At 45.4% G+C, this 21,481-nt stretch overlaps 1 protein-coding gene across 2 annotated transcripts in view; it reads left to right on the top strand.

Annotated features, from left to right (window-relative positions):
* The first annotated feature begins 2,722 nt into the window (after positions 1-2,722).
* The window catches only part of LOC118006540 (pikachurin), a 175,785-nt gene continuing 157,026 nt past the window's right edge, over positions 2,723-21,481 (top strand). The window contains exon 1 of one of the 2 annotated variants that reach the window (XM_034999242.1): positions 2,723-3,466. In XM_034999242.1, coding sequence (XP_034855133.1) covers positions 3,370-3,466 — 97 coding nt within the window. In that variant the 5' untranslated portion in view covers positions 2,723-3,369. The remainder of the gene's footprint in view (positions 3,467-21,481) is intronic. The other variant, XM_034999243.1, reaches the window with a different exon arrangement.

Consider the following 21,481-nt stretch of genomic DNA (forward strand, 5'->3'; position numbering starts at 1 on the left):
CCTCTAAACACCCTCCAAATCCATTCCAAGGGGCAAAGATCAGACTCTTCTCCTATGCTATTGAGCAAAGCAGGCAGATCACTCTTCTGCCGGTGACCTTATTGAGTTTAGACCTCAGGTGAATTTGAACAGATTTTTTAAAATGAAACATTCAAAGCCTCTTTGCCCTCTCTAGTTCCCTTCCTCCCAGAAGGCAGGAAGTGAAAGGCAAGCATCCATTTATCTTTAGTCATATTTATAAGTGCCATAAACTGGTTGTCAAACTGGTAGGAGAGGGAAACTTGCGGGGTGTGATTTGACTATCAAAGGAAATAAGTTCAGTATGCCCTAGGGATGCCCCAGATTTGTAACAAGCAGATCTCAGGAAGTAAGGCCTTATCTCAACGGCCTGAGGATCCAGAGCATTTGGAGGTGCTCAAAAGTAAAATACAATAATTGAAGGTAATCCTGCAAGGAAGAAACAAGAGGGGCCTCTGAAGAATCCAAGCCAGATTTCCAATCACCTATGGCCATCTGCAAAAGATCAAAGGGAGGCCCAGGGCCAGGGATGAAGCGGTAATATGGGCAGAGGTCAAGGGTATACAAGAAGGATGGTACTTGGGCTTGCAAAATTTGCAGTGGACAGTTTGTTCAAGTCGTTTAGAAGGCACGTTCAGAGCAAAACTGGCTTGGATTGGATGGTGCTGGTCATCAGATGATAAACACAAAGCAGAACCTGGAAGTTACCAATGATTTCATCCAGCCCCTTCATTTTACCAGGATACACTATGGGCAGAGCCTAAGATTAAACACCAAGGTCCCATGATTCTTGGTCCACTTCTGTGTCTGCTGTCCCTCCCTCTCCTTAAAAGCCTGGACTCTGGAACCAGACCACCTGGGTTCAGTCGAAGCTCTGTCTCTTGGGAGCTGCATGAGTTTTGAGAAAGTTACTTAACTTTTTCATGCTTTAGTTTCATCTGTCAAATGGGAATAATACCAATAACAATACCTACATGGTGTGGTTGTTACTGGATTCTAAAGCGTTTCAGAGAGGGTCTGGTATACAATAGGTGTTAGTATAAATGCTAGCCATAATAGCGGTTATTATTACTTCCACTTTTTACCTCAGGGAGAATTATTTTTAAATGGGAAAGAGCAGAACCAACATGGAAGGTATCTTCATGGTACCACCTGCTCGGTTCTGGGCGCTACCTTAGGTCTGCTATACAAAGTCACGTTCTCATGGGGCGCCTGGGTGGCTCAGTCATTTCAGTGGTGGACTCTTGGTTTTGGCTCAAGTCATGGTCTCAGGGTCCTGGGATCGAGCCCTGCCTTGGGCTCTGCGCTCTATAGGGAGTCTGCTTGAGATTCTCCCTCCCTCTCCCTCTGCCCCCTGCTCGTGCTCCCTCTCTCTCAAATAAATAAATCATTAAAAAAAATCACTTTCTCATAAAAAGAGCTATCCAACATCTTCCAGGCCTGTGGTGAGGTAGGATCTCTCTGTCACAGGTGGAGGTTAAACCCAGGTGAATGACCTGCCAAAGGTGTTGAAGGCAGGATTCTGTGTGGAATGGAGGTAGGGACTAGATGACCTCTGGGCATCCTGACAGTCCCAAGGATATATGATTCTGCTGCGTTTGAGACTAGCAGTCCTGAGGGCAGTCACATTGCCTGGCATCCAAACATGGCCTTGTTATCACCTTGGAAGTGAAGAGCACCGGTTGTTCAACTTTTCTACTCTAACTCCATGTAAAAGGACAAGGTCTGGTGTCACAGCTAAGACTTGCAAATACTTCAGCTGGAGTGGATTTGAACTTATTATGGGCAGTTGCACACCTGAGAATGCCGACATGTAAGGGACCATATGCTCAGGCTTTGCTAACAAACAAGACTGGGCTCCTAACAAACCCTCTAGCGAGGGCATACTTCATTCCTAAAAAGAGGAGGAGAAATCTTTGGGGGGCGGGGGAGATATGGGTCAACCTTGTTGCCTCCTGCTTTCCCAAGCCTAGGTTAACAATGAAGGGCCAGGACACCCAGGAGCCTCAGCTGGGCTGCATGGTGGGGCAGGCTCCCTCTGCGGGGCACTTCCTAGGGCCTTTGATCTTTCCCCAGGAATTGGCCAAGGCTGTGTTTTCTTCCAGGTTTATTCTCTCTTGGTTTATTTATTTATGTATCTGCTTTCCCTTCTCGCTGGCTTGAAGATCAGCCCGCTAGTGTGTAAGTGGACTTGAGTCCCGGGGTCTCCCTTCTAGCAGCGCCACCAGGAAACCCGACAAAAAACGTATTTTACTGAATCTTAGGGCAGCAAATCCAGAGGAGAAGGGAGCTGACCCGGGAATCCAGGTCCCTGAATCAGTGGCCAGGACCTCGCTCTGGCCCCCAACCCCAGCTCAGCCGGCGGGTGCCGGGTCCGGGTCTGGTCTTCTCTGTCCGCCAGGGGGCTTGAGCTCGCGTCCGTCTCCCCGACGCCAGGCTTAACCTGGACTTTCATCTCTTCCCCTGGAGGGTCTCAAGTTGCCTTCCTCTGCAGGGAGGGGACCCCGCTCCCCCGCGTTGGGCCCTAATCTCCACCCCGCGTTTCCAACGAGTGGCGGGGCCTCCGCTCTCCATCTGCGCGCCTTAAATCCCATTTATCTTCTTAGCGCCCTAGACTCGGCCGGCCCCGCCCCCTCTTCCTCTTATCCTCCCCCACTTGCAAACTGCAGACACCCTCCCTCCCCTCCAAGTGCGTTGGACAGACCAGAGCAACCTTTGGAGGTGTTGGGAAAAGTCCCCAAGCTGGGTGGAAGTGACCTAGAGGGGCGCGGCTGCAGGAGGGGAGGAGGGTACAGCCGGGGGAGGGGAAGGCGCCGCAGGATTTCAGGGTCAGGACCACAGCGCAGGGTCCTGGACTCACAGTCCCCTAACTCCCGCCCTGTCGGCCCCTCCTAGCGCCCCAATCTAGGTCACCAGCAGGGAAGGGCTGAGCCGGGGGTCGTTAGAGGGTGATGGGCGGGCTGTCGGCCCCGGAGGTGGGCGAAGAGTAAATTGTCTCCGAGCCTGCCCCTCTCACTTCCACTCGATTGTAATTCCATCCCCGGGCGGGTCGAGCCTCCCTCCCTCCCACGGCCAGCCGGTCCCTCCCCGTCGGCTTCCTTCGCCGCCCCCGCCCCCCCCTCTCCGAAAAGCCCTGCGGTTCCGAGAGGACTTCACTCCCGCACGCCGACCTCCCGGCGGCTGCCCGGCCTCCTCGGACTCCTCCGTCGTTGCTGGTCCAGCTCTCTCAGCCCTCCACCTCCTCACCCGGGTCAGGGGATCCGCGGGGGCCGCCTCCCCCCACGTCCCCCAGGAGACGCCCTTTCCCTGTGCGCCCGGGACTTGGTGAAACTTTGCAGGCGCCCGCGTGAAATGGATTTAATCCGGGGCGCCTTGCTCCGGCTCTTGCTCCTGGCTTCCAGCCTCGGACCCAGCGCAGGGGCGCTCAGAGCGGCTCTCCGAAAGCCAGGTAACGCGCGGGGCGCGCCCGGGGACACCGCGCCCGGGTCCCGGTCCCTGCTGGGACGCAGAGCGGGCAACGCACCGCCCCTCTCTCCCCTGACCGGTCGCAGTTCAGCTGGGTTCTTCTCTGCCCAGAGCCGAGAAAAGACGCGAACCTCGCCCTCCCCCGCCTCCCCGCAGCTCAGGCGGTTCCAGGGATGTTTGTTTGTTGAAAGAATAATCTATTTTCCAGACACAGTAGAGGTGGAGGCGGGCTGTGTATTTGAGCACAGAGAGCTGAGAGTAGGGACAGCGATCATGCTGTCTCAATTACAGAGGATTGCAACTGTGCAAGAGAAGTCAAACAGCTCCTCCTGTGTCTCTAAACATCTTTATTGAATTCAGATTGTCCAGAGCCCAGCCATTTCGTGTTAAGTGTCTCTTGCCTGGGGTTCCCTGTGCCAATCTCTGGTCCTGCCTGGCACTGTGTGGGATGTGGCCTCTGCTTTTAAGGATGCTTTCCACTCTGGGGCCGTTTTCTCAGAAAGGAGTGCCCCATGGGTTAATTTTACCGTATTTTGAACTCCCGTCTTTCTGTGCTGGGCAATTTAAACAAAGATGTATTGTGTGTAGGCTGTTACAAAGAATTGGAGAGAACTGGAAACTCAGTAACTTGCATTTCCTCTCATTATACTGGTAAAAGTTCTTCGTGTATTTTTGTCTACTTTGATTTGATCTGTGTTGTGAGATTCTTCCAAGTACAGCATTCTAAACAATAAAGTTCTAAACGTTGTTGCCCGAATAACGAATTTTATTCTAATTTGCTGAGACCGTATTTTGAATGCTGAAAAATCTGTGTTTTTCTGGGGAGTTTTTGTTTTTTGTTTTTTAGTTTACTTTGTAAGCGAGGTTGTCTTATGGGATTAATTACATCTTTGAACAATGGAAAGCAATATAACTCTATTTGAATGCAGTCTGCAAAACTGCAGAAAGTGCAGTTTATCTTCACAAATAACGATTCTATAAGAAAGAGACAAACCAGGGAAATTTATCAGAGGCGAAGAAAATAATCTTGGCAGGTCCCCATATGGCTGCTTAAATATTTTCACTGCTCAAGGATCTCTTCATTTGGAAATATGACTTGTTGCCTTTCAGCTCTGGGGGACACCCTCGCTCTTCAAGCTGTGTCTGTTGCTACCTGCCTTGAAATTTAGAGTCATTGTCATAATCTGCAACACACTTAAATTATGAGCTGTTCTATAGCCACTGTTCAATTCATTTTGGAGATGAAAGCAGTAGTCCAAGGCAGTGTTGTATTAAATTGTTTCTCACATGCACGCATATCCCCATCTTCAAGGATTTCAGTGAAGGGCTTCTTTCTAACTTCTCTCCTTAAGATAAGCACATCATGATCAATTGTATTCTGTGGCTTTATTCATATAAAACCATCTAGTCACAATTTTTGAGCGATGCCTAGTTGTATCTATAGTTTTTAAGCTTAAGCAGTGTATGTAATATTCTTTTAAGGATAGATTACAGTCCATTTAAGCAGAATTTTTTTAAAAGCATTCCACAAAAGCCTGCTGTATATACAACTACTCATATGGGTCACCATATTTCCTTTTTTATTTTTTGTAGCTTCTCTCCTAAAAATATTTTCTACCTGGTTCATCCAGGGTCTCATTCTGATACTCATGCCATCAATATGCCATCTTGGCCCCTCTGGTTTTATTTGAAGCATGGACAGGGTTTTGATAGTGGAAACTCTACGTTTTGAATAGTTTGGCATATTAAATACATCAAATTTGAGGTAGCAGTGGTGTTTGGACTAGGTTTAGCCTAGAAGAACTTTTCATTACGTTATAATTTTCTCCAGACACTGGCTTTCAGGTTGGAAAGCTGCTCAGATTAAAATGACAGCTACTTCATAAACTTCAGGGGAAAATTTCCTCCTGGGCTCATTTACATCCCTTGGAAAGACTAGTTTTTGATCCAGAAAATTGGTCCAGATTAAAAACTGAATGTGCCCTGCTTGGCTCTGATGTGAACAGCAACCAGCTAATTTATAATCTTCCCCAGACACCAGCAAATCCTGCTAGGATCCATATAGGAGTTTCTTTGTACTTCATTTCCTCCATAGAAATTGGTTTGTGAGCAGTACTTTGAAGGGAGCGTGGCCACCATGTAGGCGTGCTGAACAGTCCTGTTTTCTTTGGATGACCTGTCTGTCTCCTAACGCTCCTAAAAGATGGAGAAGTCTTGGATTCAAAATCAACCTGAAAATTCCCCATCCCACCTACCTCTGGTGGGGAAAAAAGCAAGTAGCAGCTTTAATGATGAGTTGAATTTGGGTCCAACATAGGCAACCTTTCCCTCTGCCCCAAGATAGCTCATCTTCTGCCATTGAGCATTAATAAAGAAACCTCTGCATTTGCCGAGACTAACAAGAAATGACAGCTCTTAAGTCAAATTAAATAATAATAACGAACTCTAATTAAGTGCTTGCTACACTGCTCTAAGAACTTGGCACATACTGATATTTAATCAACCCAGCTCTTCTTTGTGAGAATAATAATACTATTATTACCCCTGTTTAACTGAAGATGAAATTGTGGCTCAGAGAGATTAAATATCTCCTCCAAGGTCATACAACTAGTAAGTGATGGAATGGGATACGGGCTGTGATATTCAGGACCAGGAAGGGAGTCCTTAGTGGTCCTGAGAGCAGAGGCCTGCAGACCTGTCCTGGCTGAACAGGGGAGCTCCCATGGGACAGAGCCAGGTGGAGGGCATTATCCCTGCTGCTGGGCGTGCGGAGCCTGTTAAACATTTGTACGCGGGATCGTGCCCAGGCCTTCAAAGATAACAGAGTGTGAACGATACTGAGATGGAGTTCTGGAAGCCATTGTCCGCTGACCTCATCTGCAAGAATCAGGGGCTGTAACCTTACCCGTCCATGAACTGCTGCTTTTCTCTTGTTGAGCTCCTGGGTGCTAAGTCTTGTGGGGGCCAGAGGATCCATCCAAGGACCTGGAGGCAGGAAAAGGGGCTTCTGACCCTAGGTAGGGTATAGGACAGTATCATCTCCCTGGGCCTTACTGGCCTGGAAACATCGCATAACCTTCATTCCTTTTCAGATTACAAATTAGAATCAGAGACCTGGAAGGAAGTGAAAAGGCCTCATTCGACAACTGGGCTGAGGGTGATTAAGGGACTTGTCCAACTTAACATCAGAGGCTGAACCGGAACTAGTACCCAGGCCTTCCTGAGTGGGTACTTCTCCCTTATCCAGAGTCCCCCAGGAAGCATGGGAAGGACTGTCATTTTTCTGGTGTGGAGCAGGAAGGTGAGAAAGGGAAATCCAGACACATGTGCTGGAATCCACACACAGTGAGCCACACACCTGCTCCCACAGGCAGACTGGTAACTCATGGTGCTAATTCACCCTCTGGCCCAGAGAGAGGGGCTGGAGGACTGCGCGAGGGCCCTGCCTTTCCTCCTGTCTTTCCAGCTTGCCTGAGACCCCAGGGGCAGTGAGACAAGGCCAGGTCAGGGTTGAGAACTGAAGGTCTTCCCTAGAAGAGCTGGGGCCCACAACCATCTTTAGGAAGAGCTTTTCATTACTTTATAATTTTCTCCAGACACTGGCTTTCAGGTTGGAAAACTGCTCTCACCTTTTCCTTTCTGCTCCCTCAGCATTTCCCTACCTGCAAAAATTGGGCTCCAGGGAAGATCCAGAGAAACTCAGAAAGAAAAAAACGAGAGTCTGGAGGAGCAGAGTTAGCTGGTGGGCAATGTGTCTTGCTCGTTGATGGGGCGAATCCAGGAGCCTCTAGGTAGCTTCTGCTGCTGCTAGTGTGAGGTTCACTGGCTACGAGTCAGAGGCCTCCCTGTTCTGGTTCCTGCACGCCAACCTGAACAACCTGCCGCCCAAGGGACTGCTTATGCCCCCCCTTACGGCTCTCAGGCAAGTCCCCCTCCCAAAGCATGTATTTGGGGGAGGCTCATCTCTTCTGTCTGTCCCTCCTTCTCCCTTTCCAACTCAAAGTCCTTCACTACAATGTGATCCAGATTGTCTTGCTTCTTGGGGAACACTGGAGCTCATAAAGGCCACACATATTTCCCCCCAATGAGGGCCATATACGTATCCCCAGCACTTAACTACTGGCATCCATGCAGTCGAAGCAACGTAGCAGAAATCTTTCCTCCACTCCTCCATCTCCTCAGCCCTCCTACCCTCCTCTTTGTTTCCACATCCTATCTAATCCCTATAAGAAGCCTCCCTCTCCTCTCTTTCTTTCCTTGGATTCTCTGTGGAGGTAAAGGGACAGAGAGGTCAAGGTCAGGGGTAAATGTCCTATAACATGAGCGGAACTTGTGTCCTCAGAATTCTTTCTCATGGAAGAGTGACTTGGCCAGAAAGGAACTGAGTGGTGTTTTTTGTTTTTGCTTTGTGTTTCTTAGCCTGAGCCCGGGGCTTTAATAACCTTAGAATTCTTTTGGGAGTAGTTGTCCATCTGCCTAACTCAAAAGTGGTCCAGTGCCGCAGAGCTAGGTTTCTGGAAGACAGGGACTCAGGCGTCTGGGGCCGCGGTGGGCCCTCAGCTTCCACAGGGTGGTCCCGTGGGCAGCCTGCGTCTCCCACCTCACCCGCTCGGCCAGCAGCACTGGCTGCTCCCAATCAACTCAGTGAAGGATGGGATGTTATGACTGCAACAGAAAATCTTTTGAGCTGGTTAGGACCGCTGCCACTTACTCTGGCCACAGCATGTCAAACTGCAGATACTGGAAGTATACCTGCTATTTCAGGGATAGAAAAAGGAAAAAGGTAAAGAGGGACTGCAGAGCCTAAATGGCCGTTTGTAGCGGAATCCCCCAAACCCATCTTTGATTCTGCTCCCATTTTGAAGAAAGACCCCAGAGTGTGGCTTCGGCCTCCTGAAATGAGCTGGAAGACGCTTGCCTCTTAGACCCCTGAATCGCAAGGGGATTGGGGGTGGGGGGGAGCAGGGGACACAGGTGAAAGAGCTGCCCGCAGAGGATGCACTGTTCGGAGCGGGCTCAGAGCAGGTCTGGCCTCAGTGGGTCTCAGGCCTCTGACCCAGGCAAGTAATTCCTGACCTTCCGTGCGGATGAGAATTCTTGGAGTGCGTCACAGGCTCCTGCCTTTTTAACAAGAACCTCCGGTGACTTGATGAGGTGGTTTGCAGTCCCCGCGTTGACACCTGACAAAGGAGAGTTGAGGCTCCTGTCGGCCTCCCTTTCCTCCGGGCCTTCTCCCCGGATGCCCTGTGGGACACCCACGGTCCCCCTTCCTTCCTTTGTCTGCATCACACGGGATTGGCCGCGACAACCCATCGCTCTGGGTCAGTATTGTAACCTTAGGCTCCGCGGGTCTCCCGAAGGTTGGATTTGGGGCTTGTGGTCTTCGGAAGGCGGCTGAACGACATCTCCTCTGGGCAGGTCCTCCTCTTCCTCCCCAGAGGAGGGAAAGCCTGCAGTAGCACTAAGAAGCAGCCACGTGGAGCTCTGTGTAACCCACCCCCCCGCCCTCATTTCCCTCAGACCCACTCCACCCTCCCGCCCCCCGCCCCCCACTCTGCACCTGTTCTTGCACCCCCCGAGGCTGGTTTCTTCTTGGGTGAGAGCACAGACTTTAGTATTTGACAGATTTGGGTTCAAGTGCTGACACTGTTTTTTACTAGTGACTCGATGATGTAAGGCAAGTTATGTTAGCTCTGTGGTCTCCGTATCCTCCTCTGTAAAAATGGGAAAGAACCTGCCATTTAAGGTTGCTGGAAGGATTAAGTGAGGCAAGACAAGCACCAGAGCATTTAAAAGGCACAGAAGCCTGAGGCTGGAAGGCAATATTTATGGAACTGGGATTGTTTAATCTGGACAGAGGAAAACAACTGAGTGCATATGCATGACTGGAAGAATATGTGCCGGGCCCGACAAGAAACACGGACACTTACGATTTCGTGTTCCTTTTCCATACGTATTAATGTATGATTGATTACATGTGATTTAATTTGTACTGAGTCATAAAGTTTTTCAGATAAATTAATTGGCAAAATAGAAGGACTCTCTGGTTGACCACATGCCTCGATTTTTGGTTTGGAAAATGCGGCCACCACGTTTGTGGTCTTGCTTGAATGAATTCCTTGGAGAAACAGTAACCGCAAGGGTGGTGGATGCTGTTTGCCTGGTAATTGTCTTGGGGAGGTTTTGCAGGGTGTGGTGGTGGAGGGGGAGCTGCTGTTCCTGAAAGAGAATTAGCCAGACTGATGCATGACTGGGCGTCGGTGGAAATCTCCGTGAAGCTTGGGAGCTAAGAAATGGTTTGGGTTTGATTGATCAGTAGGTGGGAGTAATTCATGAACCACTCCCAGTGACATGGGATGTTAGAGGCCAGGCTCCATTGGCTCTTCCTTTCCTATGAATGATTCTTGCATTTCCTTGGCTGGCTGTGAAACCCCCCATTTATCCCAGATAACCCCACCAGCTTATTTTAAGAATCAAAGGAAATAAAACGGACCAGTGCTTTGAAAGAGCTGAAGTATTTCACAAAAATAGGATATTATCATTCAACAATAATCATAGTAATTACTATTACTTTAACCAACCACACCAACCAAGAATATACCTCCTGAAGCTTTCATCTCATTTCCAGTCCCTTCTTCCTCACCTCTAAAGACACTTGAAGATTCTTTCTTCATCTGACTCTGCAAATCCTGAGCAATTTAAATCTTAACACTTGTGTTTGCTGACAGGGCACCCAAGATCCAGAATCAGATTTAATGTAATGTTAATGCTATTTATTTTTCTTGGTGCAATAAGTTTATATTAGCCAGTTAATGGTTTACATTGTGCAAAAGGAGTTGTATCAGCAGGCACTTTTCTGTAACATCTGGGCAATTGGAAACATAATACTTAAATACAACCTGAGTTTAGAGCCTTCCTTGGACAGATGGCTAATTTTATCGATCTAATTTTACACTTAGGAATAGGTCCATGATCCTTTGCTCGTAATTCTTAGAGTGAGCAGAGAAATAAATAAAATGGATGATGGCTGTGAATTAGATGCCTGTTATATTGCTTGTAATTTATTTGTAAAATACTTCAGTATAAACAGTCACTGTGTGAATTACTTTAATCTGTACCCTAAGAGTACTTAATTAACACTCCAAGTAATCTGACATAGAAGGTACCACTCCTGCGTTAAGAGTTTACATATATTTTGATCTCTCAGTGACTGAGCCATACCAGTGGTCAAATATTTTGAGCTTTATCTCTGTGCTAGCCAGAAATCCACACTCCAGGGCTAGTTACCACTTGACCTTTACTATAAAGTCCACTCTCAGAAGTGGTTTGGAAAATACATGAAAATAAATGTTAGCTTAAATCCAGGCTAGATGGTTTGTTAATTAGCATAAACGATGTTAGAAATAATGTTTTCATTGGTGAAATATGTGAGTAGGTAGAAAGATCATACTTGTCCCTCTATTTTTGTGTAGACAAAGAATAAGAACCAGTGAACCCAACAGTCAAGCTGCTTTGGAGTTAGGCTAAAGTCCCAGTCAGTCCTGTATTTCACTCACTTAACAGTAGACTCATTTGCCTGCTCCCCCTAACTGATTTGCTGATTCTGCCATTAGGGTATTGATGGATCTGCCTCAGCAAGGTGCTTGCTGCTGTAACAAGCAACTCCACATCTCAGTAGCTTGACACAAAATGTATTTTTTACTTACTCCAAGTCCAAAGTGAATGTTCCTTGTTGGGCAGCTCTCCTGGACTGCTCTTCTTCAAATGATGACTTGAAAACCTGAGTCATTCTGTCTCTGCAACCTCTATCTTCTAATACTGTCATCTTTAAAATGGGCTTCCAAGGTGTCGTGGAAGGTAAAGAGAAAGAAAGCTTGTGTGAGAGATTTTTATGTGCCAGGCTGGAACGTGGTCCCATGACCCCAACCTAACTGTAAGGAGGCCAGGAAATGTAGTTTGGCCGCATGCACAGGAAGAAAGTGACCAGATGGGGTCACAGTTTCTGATGGAATGCTTTGGGGCTCCTAAGCCCACAGACAGGGGATGTTAAAAGAGTAAGTTTATGAGAACTTTTTGACCTCTTGCCAATGAATATTTGTGTATGTGGCAGAATTTGGCCTAGAATTTGCATTCATTATAGTGTACAACCTGGTTGAAAAGCAGATAGTTGCCATCTATCTTTGTGTGTTGGAAGCAATCATAATTTAACAAAAGATCCTGGAAACTAAGCAGTCAAATGGACTTAGATTGGTTTGCAATAGGATGCAAAAATATGTATATGTTTACATAAATATATGCTATTTGTTGCTACTTATTTGCTCCATCTTACACAAAGTAAAATTAATCCCTCTTAAAAAGTAAAGTAACTATCAAGTTGGTTAAAGAGAGTGAATTCCTAAGACACATCAACTAGAACTCCAATTATTTTCCCTATAGTTTTCTGGAAGCTCCTTCTATTTGTGTCCCATAACAAAAAGGACTATTCATGGTAGGATAATTTATTCAGTGAGATATGCATCTTAAAATATAAAAATCAGTTTTTAGACACCACAGCCTGCTTTGTTGGGGCTGAAGACAGTGTGGACTGATCCCAACAAAAATAAATTGATACATTGGGTTGAACCACCGCATGTCTCAAAGCACTTTCATAGAAATGATCTCATTTGATCCTATAACCCTCACCCTACAGGGAAGTCAAGAGCAGATGATTTAGCAGAGGAAGGAGGCAGAGCCAGGATATGAGCCTGGGTTGTCCAATCCCTAGCCCTTGTTGCTTCCCATCAATCCAGGGGTGTTCCTGCAGCTAATGGATAAGAACATGGTCATTGCAACCTGCTTGAGTGCAGCTCTGCAGTCAGGAGGAAACTTACCAACAAGATTTGGCATTCTTTACTTGCAGAGGCTCCATGCCTGTCATAGGACACTACGTACAATGAACAGGTACTGCTTTCGGTCATACTCCTGGCTGGTTAGTGTGCCTTTTGCAAAGTACATGATGACTGAAGGGCTGTTTGCAATTGGGAAGCAGCTGTACTAGCTGGAGAGTGCTCCAGAATCCCTCCAGATGTCTCCTATAGAAGACACTTTTGGGGTGTCAGGGACCACCCAGGGGACTCAGCAGGCCTTGAAATTTTCCATTCCTCCACCGTTTAGCCATCTTCTTTAGTGGCAAATGATGTTTGCTAGACCTTCAATGTGGCATATTTCAAGGCTTATCATTCAAGTCTCAAGACTTTCTTTCTGTTGTTGTTTTTTTTTTTATTTTTATATATTCTTTTTTTATTTAAATTCAATTAATTAACATATAATACAGTATTTTTTTCAGGGGTACAGGTCTGTGATTCATCAGTCTTATATAATACCCAGTGTTCATTTCTCTCCTCTTGCCCTCCTGATTTTTTTTAATTTTTTAAAATTTTTTATTGTTATGTTAATCACCATACATTACATCATTAGTTTTTGATGTAGTGTTCCATGATTCATTGTTTGTGTTTCTGTTGGTTTCTTAAACATCTCTTTGATATTCTAGGAGTTCCTAATTAGTGTAGTTAAACAAGTACATCATTCATTTGAAAAAAAGAAGCATTCCTTTAAAGTAATTGATGGGCTTTGGTCACAACCTACACACATCCCTTCAACTTGGAGGAATTGTAGCAAGAATCCAATAAACAGACCTGGGTTTGAATCCTAGTTTTAAAGTTTATGGCTGTCTGACCCCAGACAAAGTACTTAATCTCTTTATGCCTTAGATTTCCATCCGAAATTTAAGGCTCGTAATACCTACCACAAAGGTTTTGTGTGATAAATAAATGAGATAATATGATTTCCGGAAATGCACCTAGGAAACCACTTAAACATTTGGTAATAATTGCACTCCAAAGTTAGTCCATATTAATTAGATTCATTATGGTTTATAGAGTTTATGTAGTGGTAGAGATGGTAGCTTTTTCACACTTGATATAGCCTCAAATATTGAAAAATTGACATAAATATATAATTGAGTTTCGGCTCCCATGAAAATGGAATTGAACATAATTTCATTTCCTTAATTTTATATTATAGATATTTGGAGTTTATATTGTTAGACGATGACTTTTGGTATCTAGATCAGTCATAAAGTTCATGTTATTGATGAAAGATCTAGAATCAGCCTTAGAGTTTAATAAAAATAGCCAACATTCATTCGGGGCTTTATGTAAAACCAAGAAGAAAGAATCAAAATCATATGTCAAGATTATATATAGCCACTGTAGTAGTAACAGCTTCTCATGTATGAGTTGTATGGCTCCTTACCCAAACAGAGGTTATTTGCAGTTAGAATATAAAAAAATTTCCTTAGCTACCTTCTTTACTATGGTATTAAGAGAATAAATATCAAAGGTGCTGCTATTTCTATGATATCTATTCTCTCCCCGTTTTGAGTTAACCATACTCTCTGCCAGACTAATCTTCCTAAAATGCAGTTCTAATCCTGTCACTCTTGTATTTGATATTCTTTTCTGGCTCCTGCTGGCTTCCAGACTCTAAACCTGAGCATCCAAGGTCTGTCACAATATGGCTGCAACTTACTTTTCCTGTCTTCTCACGGAAGAATGTACAACCTGGATTCCAGCCAAACTAGTTATTTGCTCTTCTGTAGACCACCTCTTCACTTTCCCAGTGTGCACCCGTCAGCATGTTGATCTGCCCCCCTTGGAATATATTTCCCTCATCTCTGCCCAGGGAAATGCAGTGACCCTTCAAAACATGGCTCCGTTGCCCCCCGTTCTGGGAAGTCTTCATGTGCCCTCCCAGCCAGGAGCCATTTGTGATTTCTCTCATTCTCCCTGCGTTACGTGATCGGTGTGCCTGACTCACGCCTTCGATTAGATCTGTAACTGTCAAGACAAGCACCATGCCGGCTTCACCTGCGGGTCCCCTCCGTCGCCCGGTGGAGTGTCTTGCATGCAGTTGGCCTTCCCCAGGCAGCTGTGGAACAGAAAGCGATGGCCTTGTGGTGGGCAAAGATGTTTTAACATCGTGTGATTCATTCGATTCTGCTCCCAGCCCCCGGATTCATTTCCTCCCTCCAGCACCAAACAGGAAAGGTGTCGCTTCCATGTGCCAACACTTTTGCTCCACCTGAGCAGACATTTGAAAACCCACACGGCAGTGTGATTTAGAGAAGGAAATCTTGGGATGCAGTCTGCAGCCGTGTTGCAATTTAAATCCTACCTACGTGCTGCTGCCAAAGGCTACTGGAATCGTGGGGTTTTAAGGAGCGTCTGGTTGAGTCCATCCTGTGACATATGTCGTCTCCGATACATGGAGCACAGGTAGAGTTTGAAGTAACACGCGGGGCTGCCTCAGATCTGTGTTTTATCATGTCTTGGGAGGTGACGAAGCAAAGGCAATAATACCTTTTACTCGTACATCAAAAGATAGTGGGGAATAAAAAAAAAAGAAAAAGATAGTGGGGGAGGAGGAGTTAATAGTCCAATGTTCAATTCCCCTCCTTCCCCCATCTGTCTTTAAAACCAAAGGAAAAGGAGGCTGCGTGGGGAATGGCATTGGCCGTGTGACTGCAAAGGTCAGGTTGCAGGAGAAGGGATGAAGCTGACCCCCTCTCTCGTAATGAGATCTGACTGTGAGGTCGGGAGGAAAACCGTACTCTAGCTCTCCAGCGTTCCTCTTGAGTTTTATTGTGCTGACCCTGGCTTGCTTACGAAGATCAATTCTGTAATCCCTGGAAAGTAAAGCAACCGAAAGCTGGAGTGTTCGCGAAGGTTTTTCCAGTCGTTGTTTTGTAAGGGCCAACATGCTTGATAAAATGAATGCCCCTGGGCAGCCCAACTGAAAGCAGCCAATTGATTGACCCACTCACCAATTGACTTATACATGTCTATATGTATATACACGTGTGTGTGAGTGTGCATAAACACTAGGTATGTGTATGTATAAACAATATATGCGCATGTGTACATGTAAAGCAGAGCTGAAAATAAGCTGCATTGTAATAGCAATTAAAAGTGAACTAAGTAAATGATATGCTGCTGAAGGATTTAGGGACGAGTGTACTGATGTCTGAAATTTACATTGAAATACATAAAAAATAAGATTTCCTGAAGGATGGAGGGAGGGGTAGATACATATACGACACATATATGATAAAGCAAGTAGTAAAAGGTCAGTGGTAGAACCTATGTGGTGAGAACCTATGTGGTGTCCACTCTAAAACTCACTTTTTGTATGTATGAATATTTTCATGATAAAAGGATGGAAATGGTGAACTGAGTATTAAGGAAACAGAGGAAATGACTACAGAGTTTTACCCGTGAAGACTGAGCTTCCCACATATTCAGCTCTGCACCCACATGCCCGTGGGTTTTTACCTTTGTCCTGCCCCTCACCCCACATTCACTCCCTCTCTTCTCTGCCTTGCCCCTTGCCCCGTGGGGCCACCTTGCCCGAGCACCATCCCTCCCTTCGCTTCCCATGGGTTCAGCCAATGGGCGGCACTGGAAGGCGATCAGAGGGAGCAGGGGAGAGAATCTGGTGTATTTCTTCCCTGGTTCCTCCTGCTTTGCTACTGTGTTTCTCTAAAAGCTTGGCTCGGTAACTTAATGTGGTTTTCTGCACTTGTACTTTCTGCCCTGGGGGTAGTGGGAGCATCTCACGGGGGCTGATCTCTGGGTTGCCTTCAATATCCCTTACTCTCCCTTAAAGCAGCTTGTACCTCTCTAAGTAGTCTTTTAATTAAAATCTTTGTTAATTAAGTAAATTCTTCTTCCTGCTGGGACCATAATTGTACCTTTGGTCCTACTGCTTTGTTATATATGCCCTATTTCTACGATTTTCCTCCTTAGCCATAACCATAAGGTTTTGATTTATGTTTGCCTTGCATTGAGAACTCTCTGAGGATCAGGTCTGATTTAGCGTAAGGATGCCTGCTGTAAATTCATGGCAAAAGCAACAGGAACCTTGATCTTTTGAGGATGAGCTTGTTTTCTAGGCCCAAATCTGCTGGCCTCTTGGATCACCTCTCCATCGCTGTGTGGTGTTGAGAAATGATTGCAGGGGTGTCAAGGACTCTTAATAGAAATCCTGGAAACCCAGAGCTTTCTCAAACACACGTGACATGAAGGGAACATAGTTCTTCATTTCTTGAGAAAGTCACCATGAACCAAAACTAACCTCTTATAACTCCAGTGAATTTGTCCTCAAGGGGAAAGGCCGTGGGAAGCTTGGACTTTCTCCCACTTCAGGCAGTTGCTAGCTTTTAGGCTTTTGATACTTTTTAGATTCTGTTCTGATTCCTTAGCTATAAATATCTTGTACCTGATATTCTACTGATTTGAGTTGAAAATGCTTATTACTCTATAAGAATTAATTAGGTTACATCCATTGTCTTGGTTTGGATTCGCCAGTAACAGACCTTAAGACAAAAATTTGAGTAAAAATAATTTACTTGAAAGGTAAACAGAACAAAACAAAACCAGAAAACAGGAGCATGGGGGAGTGAGACAAGGAGTCCACCGAGGAGGCAATCCCTGAAGGTTTTCTTGTCAAGTGGGATACGTTGTGGATGATAGAGCTTAAACTCAGGGGAGAAACTCAAGGAAGTGTTAAAGAACACGTGGTTCGGAGTTGTCCTACCTGAGGGGAGAAGGTGCTGGGGCATTCGGACCAACTTTCTCGTCCCTGGGGAAGGGCTGCTGCAGGGGAGGCCGTTTATTCCCCAACACTGCCAGCCTGCCAGTCATGTCAGCAGAGCAGATTTCTATGTCTTCTGAGAAACTCTCCGGCAAAAAGTTGCAGAGATTGATGGCTGGAAGTGGGCCAGCCAGCTCTGAAGTGGTGGGGCGGGAGGGATTATGGTGGATACTAACAGTGCTTCTACACCCATAACTGATGAATTTTATTTGGAAGTTCAGGACTGACACCTCCTTCCCTGCCCCCCACACAAGGTTTATGTACATTATGACAAAAAGGCAGAAGATGTTTAAAAATTCAACAGCCGGAGTCCTAGTTCTTAGTCCTAACCTGCACTAGGATTTTCGGTGGGGGGTGGGAGGTGACTCTACACCGCTGTACAAAATATAGGCTATGATTGAACCAGTTCTCCAGTTGGAAGTATTCAGGAAGGCTGACTGCACTTGGTTTGTAGATCAGAGAACCACCACCACCAGCAACAACCAAACAAACAAAACCAAAAACTGTGCTAATTGAGAAGGCCAATAGGAATTACAGTCTTCATTGCATATGGGTATGCTCTGCTGTTTAGAATTTGCTTCTAGGTTGTTGATTGTTACAATGGCAAAGAACCTGCATTTACATTTAAAGGCATGCATTGTGCCTTCACAAAACAATAACAATTGCTAACATTTACATAGTGCTTGCTGGATACCACGCACTGGTAGGAACAACACAGCCTTCTAAGGCTGGCATCATAGAAACCCTGAATTTTAAACACAAGAAGGAACCCTAGGGGTAGATGTCTAACCCTGTATTGTCTAGTGAAGATAAGTCACTTGCTTAAGGTCATGCATCTCATTAGTGGCAGAATGAGCACTAGGACCCAAGTCTTTTGATCTGTGGCCCAATGCTTTGTCTGCTAGACCCACCACCTCCATGACCATGGGTGTGTAGGTAGAGACTCATGTGCAACTTCTGTTTTCATTGACTATCTCTTCTTTCCCTTCAAAATCGGTCTTTGCTTATACGTTTAGAGGTAATGAGTGCTCAGTTCAGGCTCTCAAGACAGTGCTGTGTCCAGAGAAAAAAATGACCTGTAAAAAAGGTTGCTTCTGCTTGTCAGTAATGGCCCAAGCTACCTTCTTGGCTCCTCCTGGTTAGCTCCAAACTATAGGATCTGTGAGAGGCACCATCTTCGAAGCCAGACCCACAGGTAGATAGACAGGGGTGTCAGGGTGGAGAAAAGAATGACTTTATACAGGATCAGAAGGTCCATCTGGAATTAACTCCATAGCATGCTCTTGAGTGAATCCTTCCAGGAGACACCCTAAAAGGGAAGTTGAGGAGAAATTTGTATCATAAGACAGTGTCAGTGGCTTAATCATTGGCTTATCTCTCATTGTTGGGGATGACCTTGAGGAATTAATCCATGATGGCAAAGTTCCAGAACATCTTTGGAAAACACACTGACAATCATAACTTATAGAGCACTGCCTAGTATAGAATTGATCCTTAAGGGCTGGATTAGAAAATGTTTTCTTTAAAGGGTCAGATTGTAAATATTTAAATTTTTTTTTTTTTTTTTAATTTGTTGGGTCTGTATCGCAACTACACAGCTTGGTATTGTAAAGCAAACATAGCCATAGGCGATATGTAAATAAATGTGTGTGACTATATTTCAATAAAACTTTATTTACAAAACAAGCTGAGGGCCATATTTTGCTGGAATTCTGGTCAGCCCTAAACCTTCAGGAAGTACAGGTTAGCAGGCCCAGCACTGTCTTTTGTATGTTCCCTCTCTGGTGTCTTTATTCATTATTAATACCATTAACATTGTCTTTTCCTGCTGAAAGTTTCTTGTTTTCTGACAAATAACTTGATTCAGGTCTCAAACACCAACAAAGACGGGGCTGTTCTAGTACTTAAGAAGTATGCTGGCTGTTAGAGCAAGTCCAGGGCAGTTAGCTTCAGATGGGTGTGGGGGTCTTGTTCTGATTGTAAATAATCCTGAAACAATTGAGTTATTAACCAATAGATTCTCCATTGGATGTAGATAATAGGCAATAAATAACTATGTCTAAAATACACATACATAGAAAGCATTATGGGTCTGAGCCATATCCTAGGAGCCTCATTCAGCTCATATTTTAAAGTTATGACAATAGCTTTGTTTTAAAGGGACAATAAAACTCAGTTGTTATCAAGAGTAACTATTTTCATATAATTACAGTAGAAACTCCCCTATCAAGTCCAATTTGCCTTGGTTAGTTAATTGAAAGAGTCAGTTAAGGGGACAATTTAAATATAGATACATTTTATTTTCACTTAAAAAATAGTAATGGGAGGGGTGCCTGGGTGGCTCAGTCGTTAAGCGGCTGCCTTCAGTTCAGGTCATGATCCCAGGGTCCTGGGATCAAGTCCCACATCGGGCTCCCTGCTCAGCGGGAAGCCTGCTTCTCCCTCTCCCACTCCCCCTGCTTGTGTTCCCTCTCTCGCTGTGTCTCTCTCTGTCAAATAAATAAATAAACTTTAAAAAAAAAGTAGTAATGGGAGATTTATTTGACAATGTTGGGAAGTAGGGGGAAAGCTTTTTTTTTTCTTTAGCATGGGCACACTGGAGTTCTTGGTCATCCTACAAGCATACACCGCAACCTATGGGCTTTATTTGAGTGCAGAATGCTTCTAGATTTTCCAGTCTTTTAGAGTTGTAGCAATTGTTGTTTCGAATCCCCTTTATTGAGTTAGCCCAAAGCAGTCAATCCAGTTTTTACAGAAACAACTTTCTCTTATACTTGTATTTCATCCATTTACAGAAGGAAAGGGCGGAGTCTTGGGAAGCACACCCCCGGCTGCTGGGGAGCAAAGGCTCAAGGTCTTACAGAGAGGGGAGCCTTGTGAACCCCAAGCCTGCCTGGGGTGTGGACGGCAGTCGGTAGCAGTATGCTTTGCAGAGGGAGTGGGCTCCGGAAATACATAGACTTTCATTTGCTCACAGTGCTTTAAAAAGTTGTTTGGTTTTGGTTTGTTAACATCCAGCCCTCTCATTCACACTCATAGTTTGCACAGGTAATTTCATCACAGTAGGCTGTACACAAGCTTCTGCCAAACCCTGATGAAATTATCAACTAACTTTGGCTTGGTGGAGTTCAAATCAATGAAATTCTTTTCAGTGAGTAACCTTCCAATGGTTCTTAAAACCTGTGTCTTCTGTAACGACACACGGGTGTAAAAAAATAGAGTAATTGGTAGACTCTTTAGTAATTTTAATTTTTAAAATTTCTTTTAAAGATTTGTTTTTATTCATTTGAGAGAGAGCGAGAGTATGAGCAGGGAGGAGGGTCAGAGGGAGAAGGAGAAGCAGGCTCCCCACTGAGTGGGGAGCCCAATGTGGGGCTTGATCCCAGGACCCTGGGATCATGACCTGAACCAAAGGCAGATGCTTAACCGACTGAGCCACCCAGGTGCCCCTATTTCGTAATTTTAAAAAAGCTTTAACATTCAAATAGCTTTACCACGTGCCAAATATTATTTCAAGTGCTTAGAAATAATTATACTTGTATTCCTTTTAACATCCCTTTGAGGTAGGTCTTAGTCCATGACCATCTTGCCAATGAGGAGGCTAAGGCAAGAGGAGGTTGAGCGGCTGAACTGGGATTTGAACCATGCTAGGATGGGCTAGAACTTTTCTTGACTACTTCCTCCTGCCCCTCCAGGGCTGAAGTTGCCCTGCAGAAGATGGGCTGGACACTTGACCTGAATGAACACTGTGACACTCAAATCTTTTACATTTTAAAATTCACTCTAATAAGCACAAGTGACACGTTCTCAGCAAAGTGTATCATGAGGCATCAGCCTGGGGCATGGTAAGCTAGTACATGCCCAAACTGCCTAGTTCTTCAAGGGAGACGCACTTGATTTGGTGGTGGCCATGGTAGACTTCCAACCCAGAGTGAAGTCTTGACAGGGCATGAGAAGCCCCTTTAATCCTCAGCCATGTGCCCTGGAAGTCCAGCATCCTTAGCTTTTATGGACATAAAATGGCCAGTAGAACACTGTATCACTGGACCGAATATCTGAGTGTGGATTGCTGTGCCACCAGCACCATCTTGCTATCCTTTAAACAGATTATGAAAGAGTGAGCATGGGCGCCTGGGTGGCTCAGTCAGTTAAGCGACTGCCTTCGGCTCAGGTCATGATCCTGGAGTCCCGGGATCGAGTCCCGCATCGGGCTCCCTGCTCGGCGGGGAGTCTGCTTCTCCCTCCGACCCTCCTCCCTCTCATGCTCTCTGTCTCTCATTCTCTCTCTCGCAAATAAATAAAATCT

The sequence above is a fragment of the Mirounga leonina genome, unplaced genomic scaffold, assembly GCF_011800145.1.
Source record: "Mirounga leonina isolate KUSES-001 unplaced genomic scaffold, KU_Mleo_1.0 Mir_97, whole genome shotgun sequence".
In the NCBI taxonomy this organism is placed as follows: domain Eukaryota; kingdom Metazoa; phylum Chordata; class Mammalia; order Carnivora; family Phocidae; genus Mirounga; species Mirounga leonina.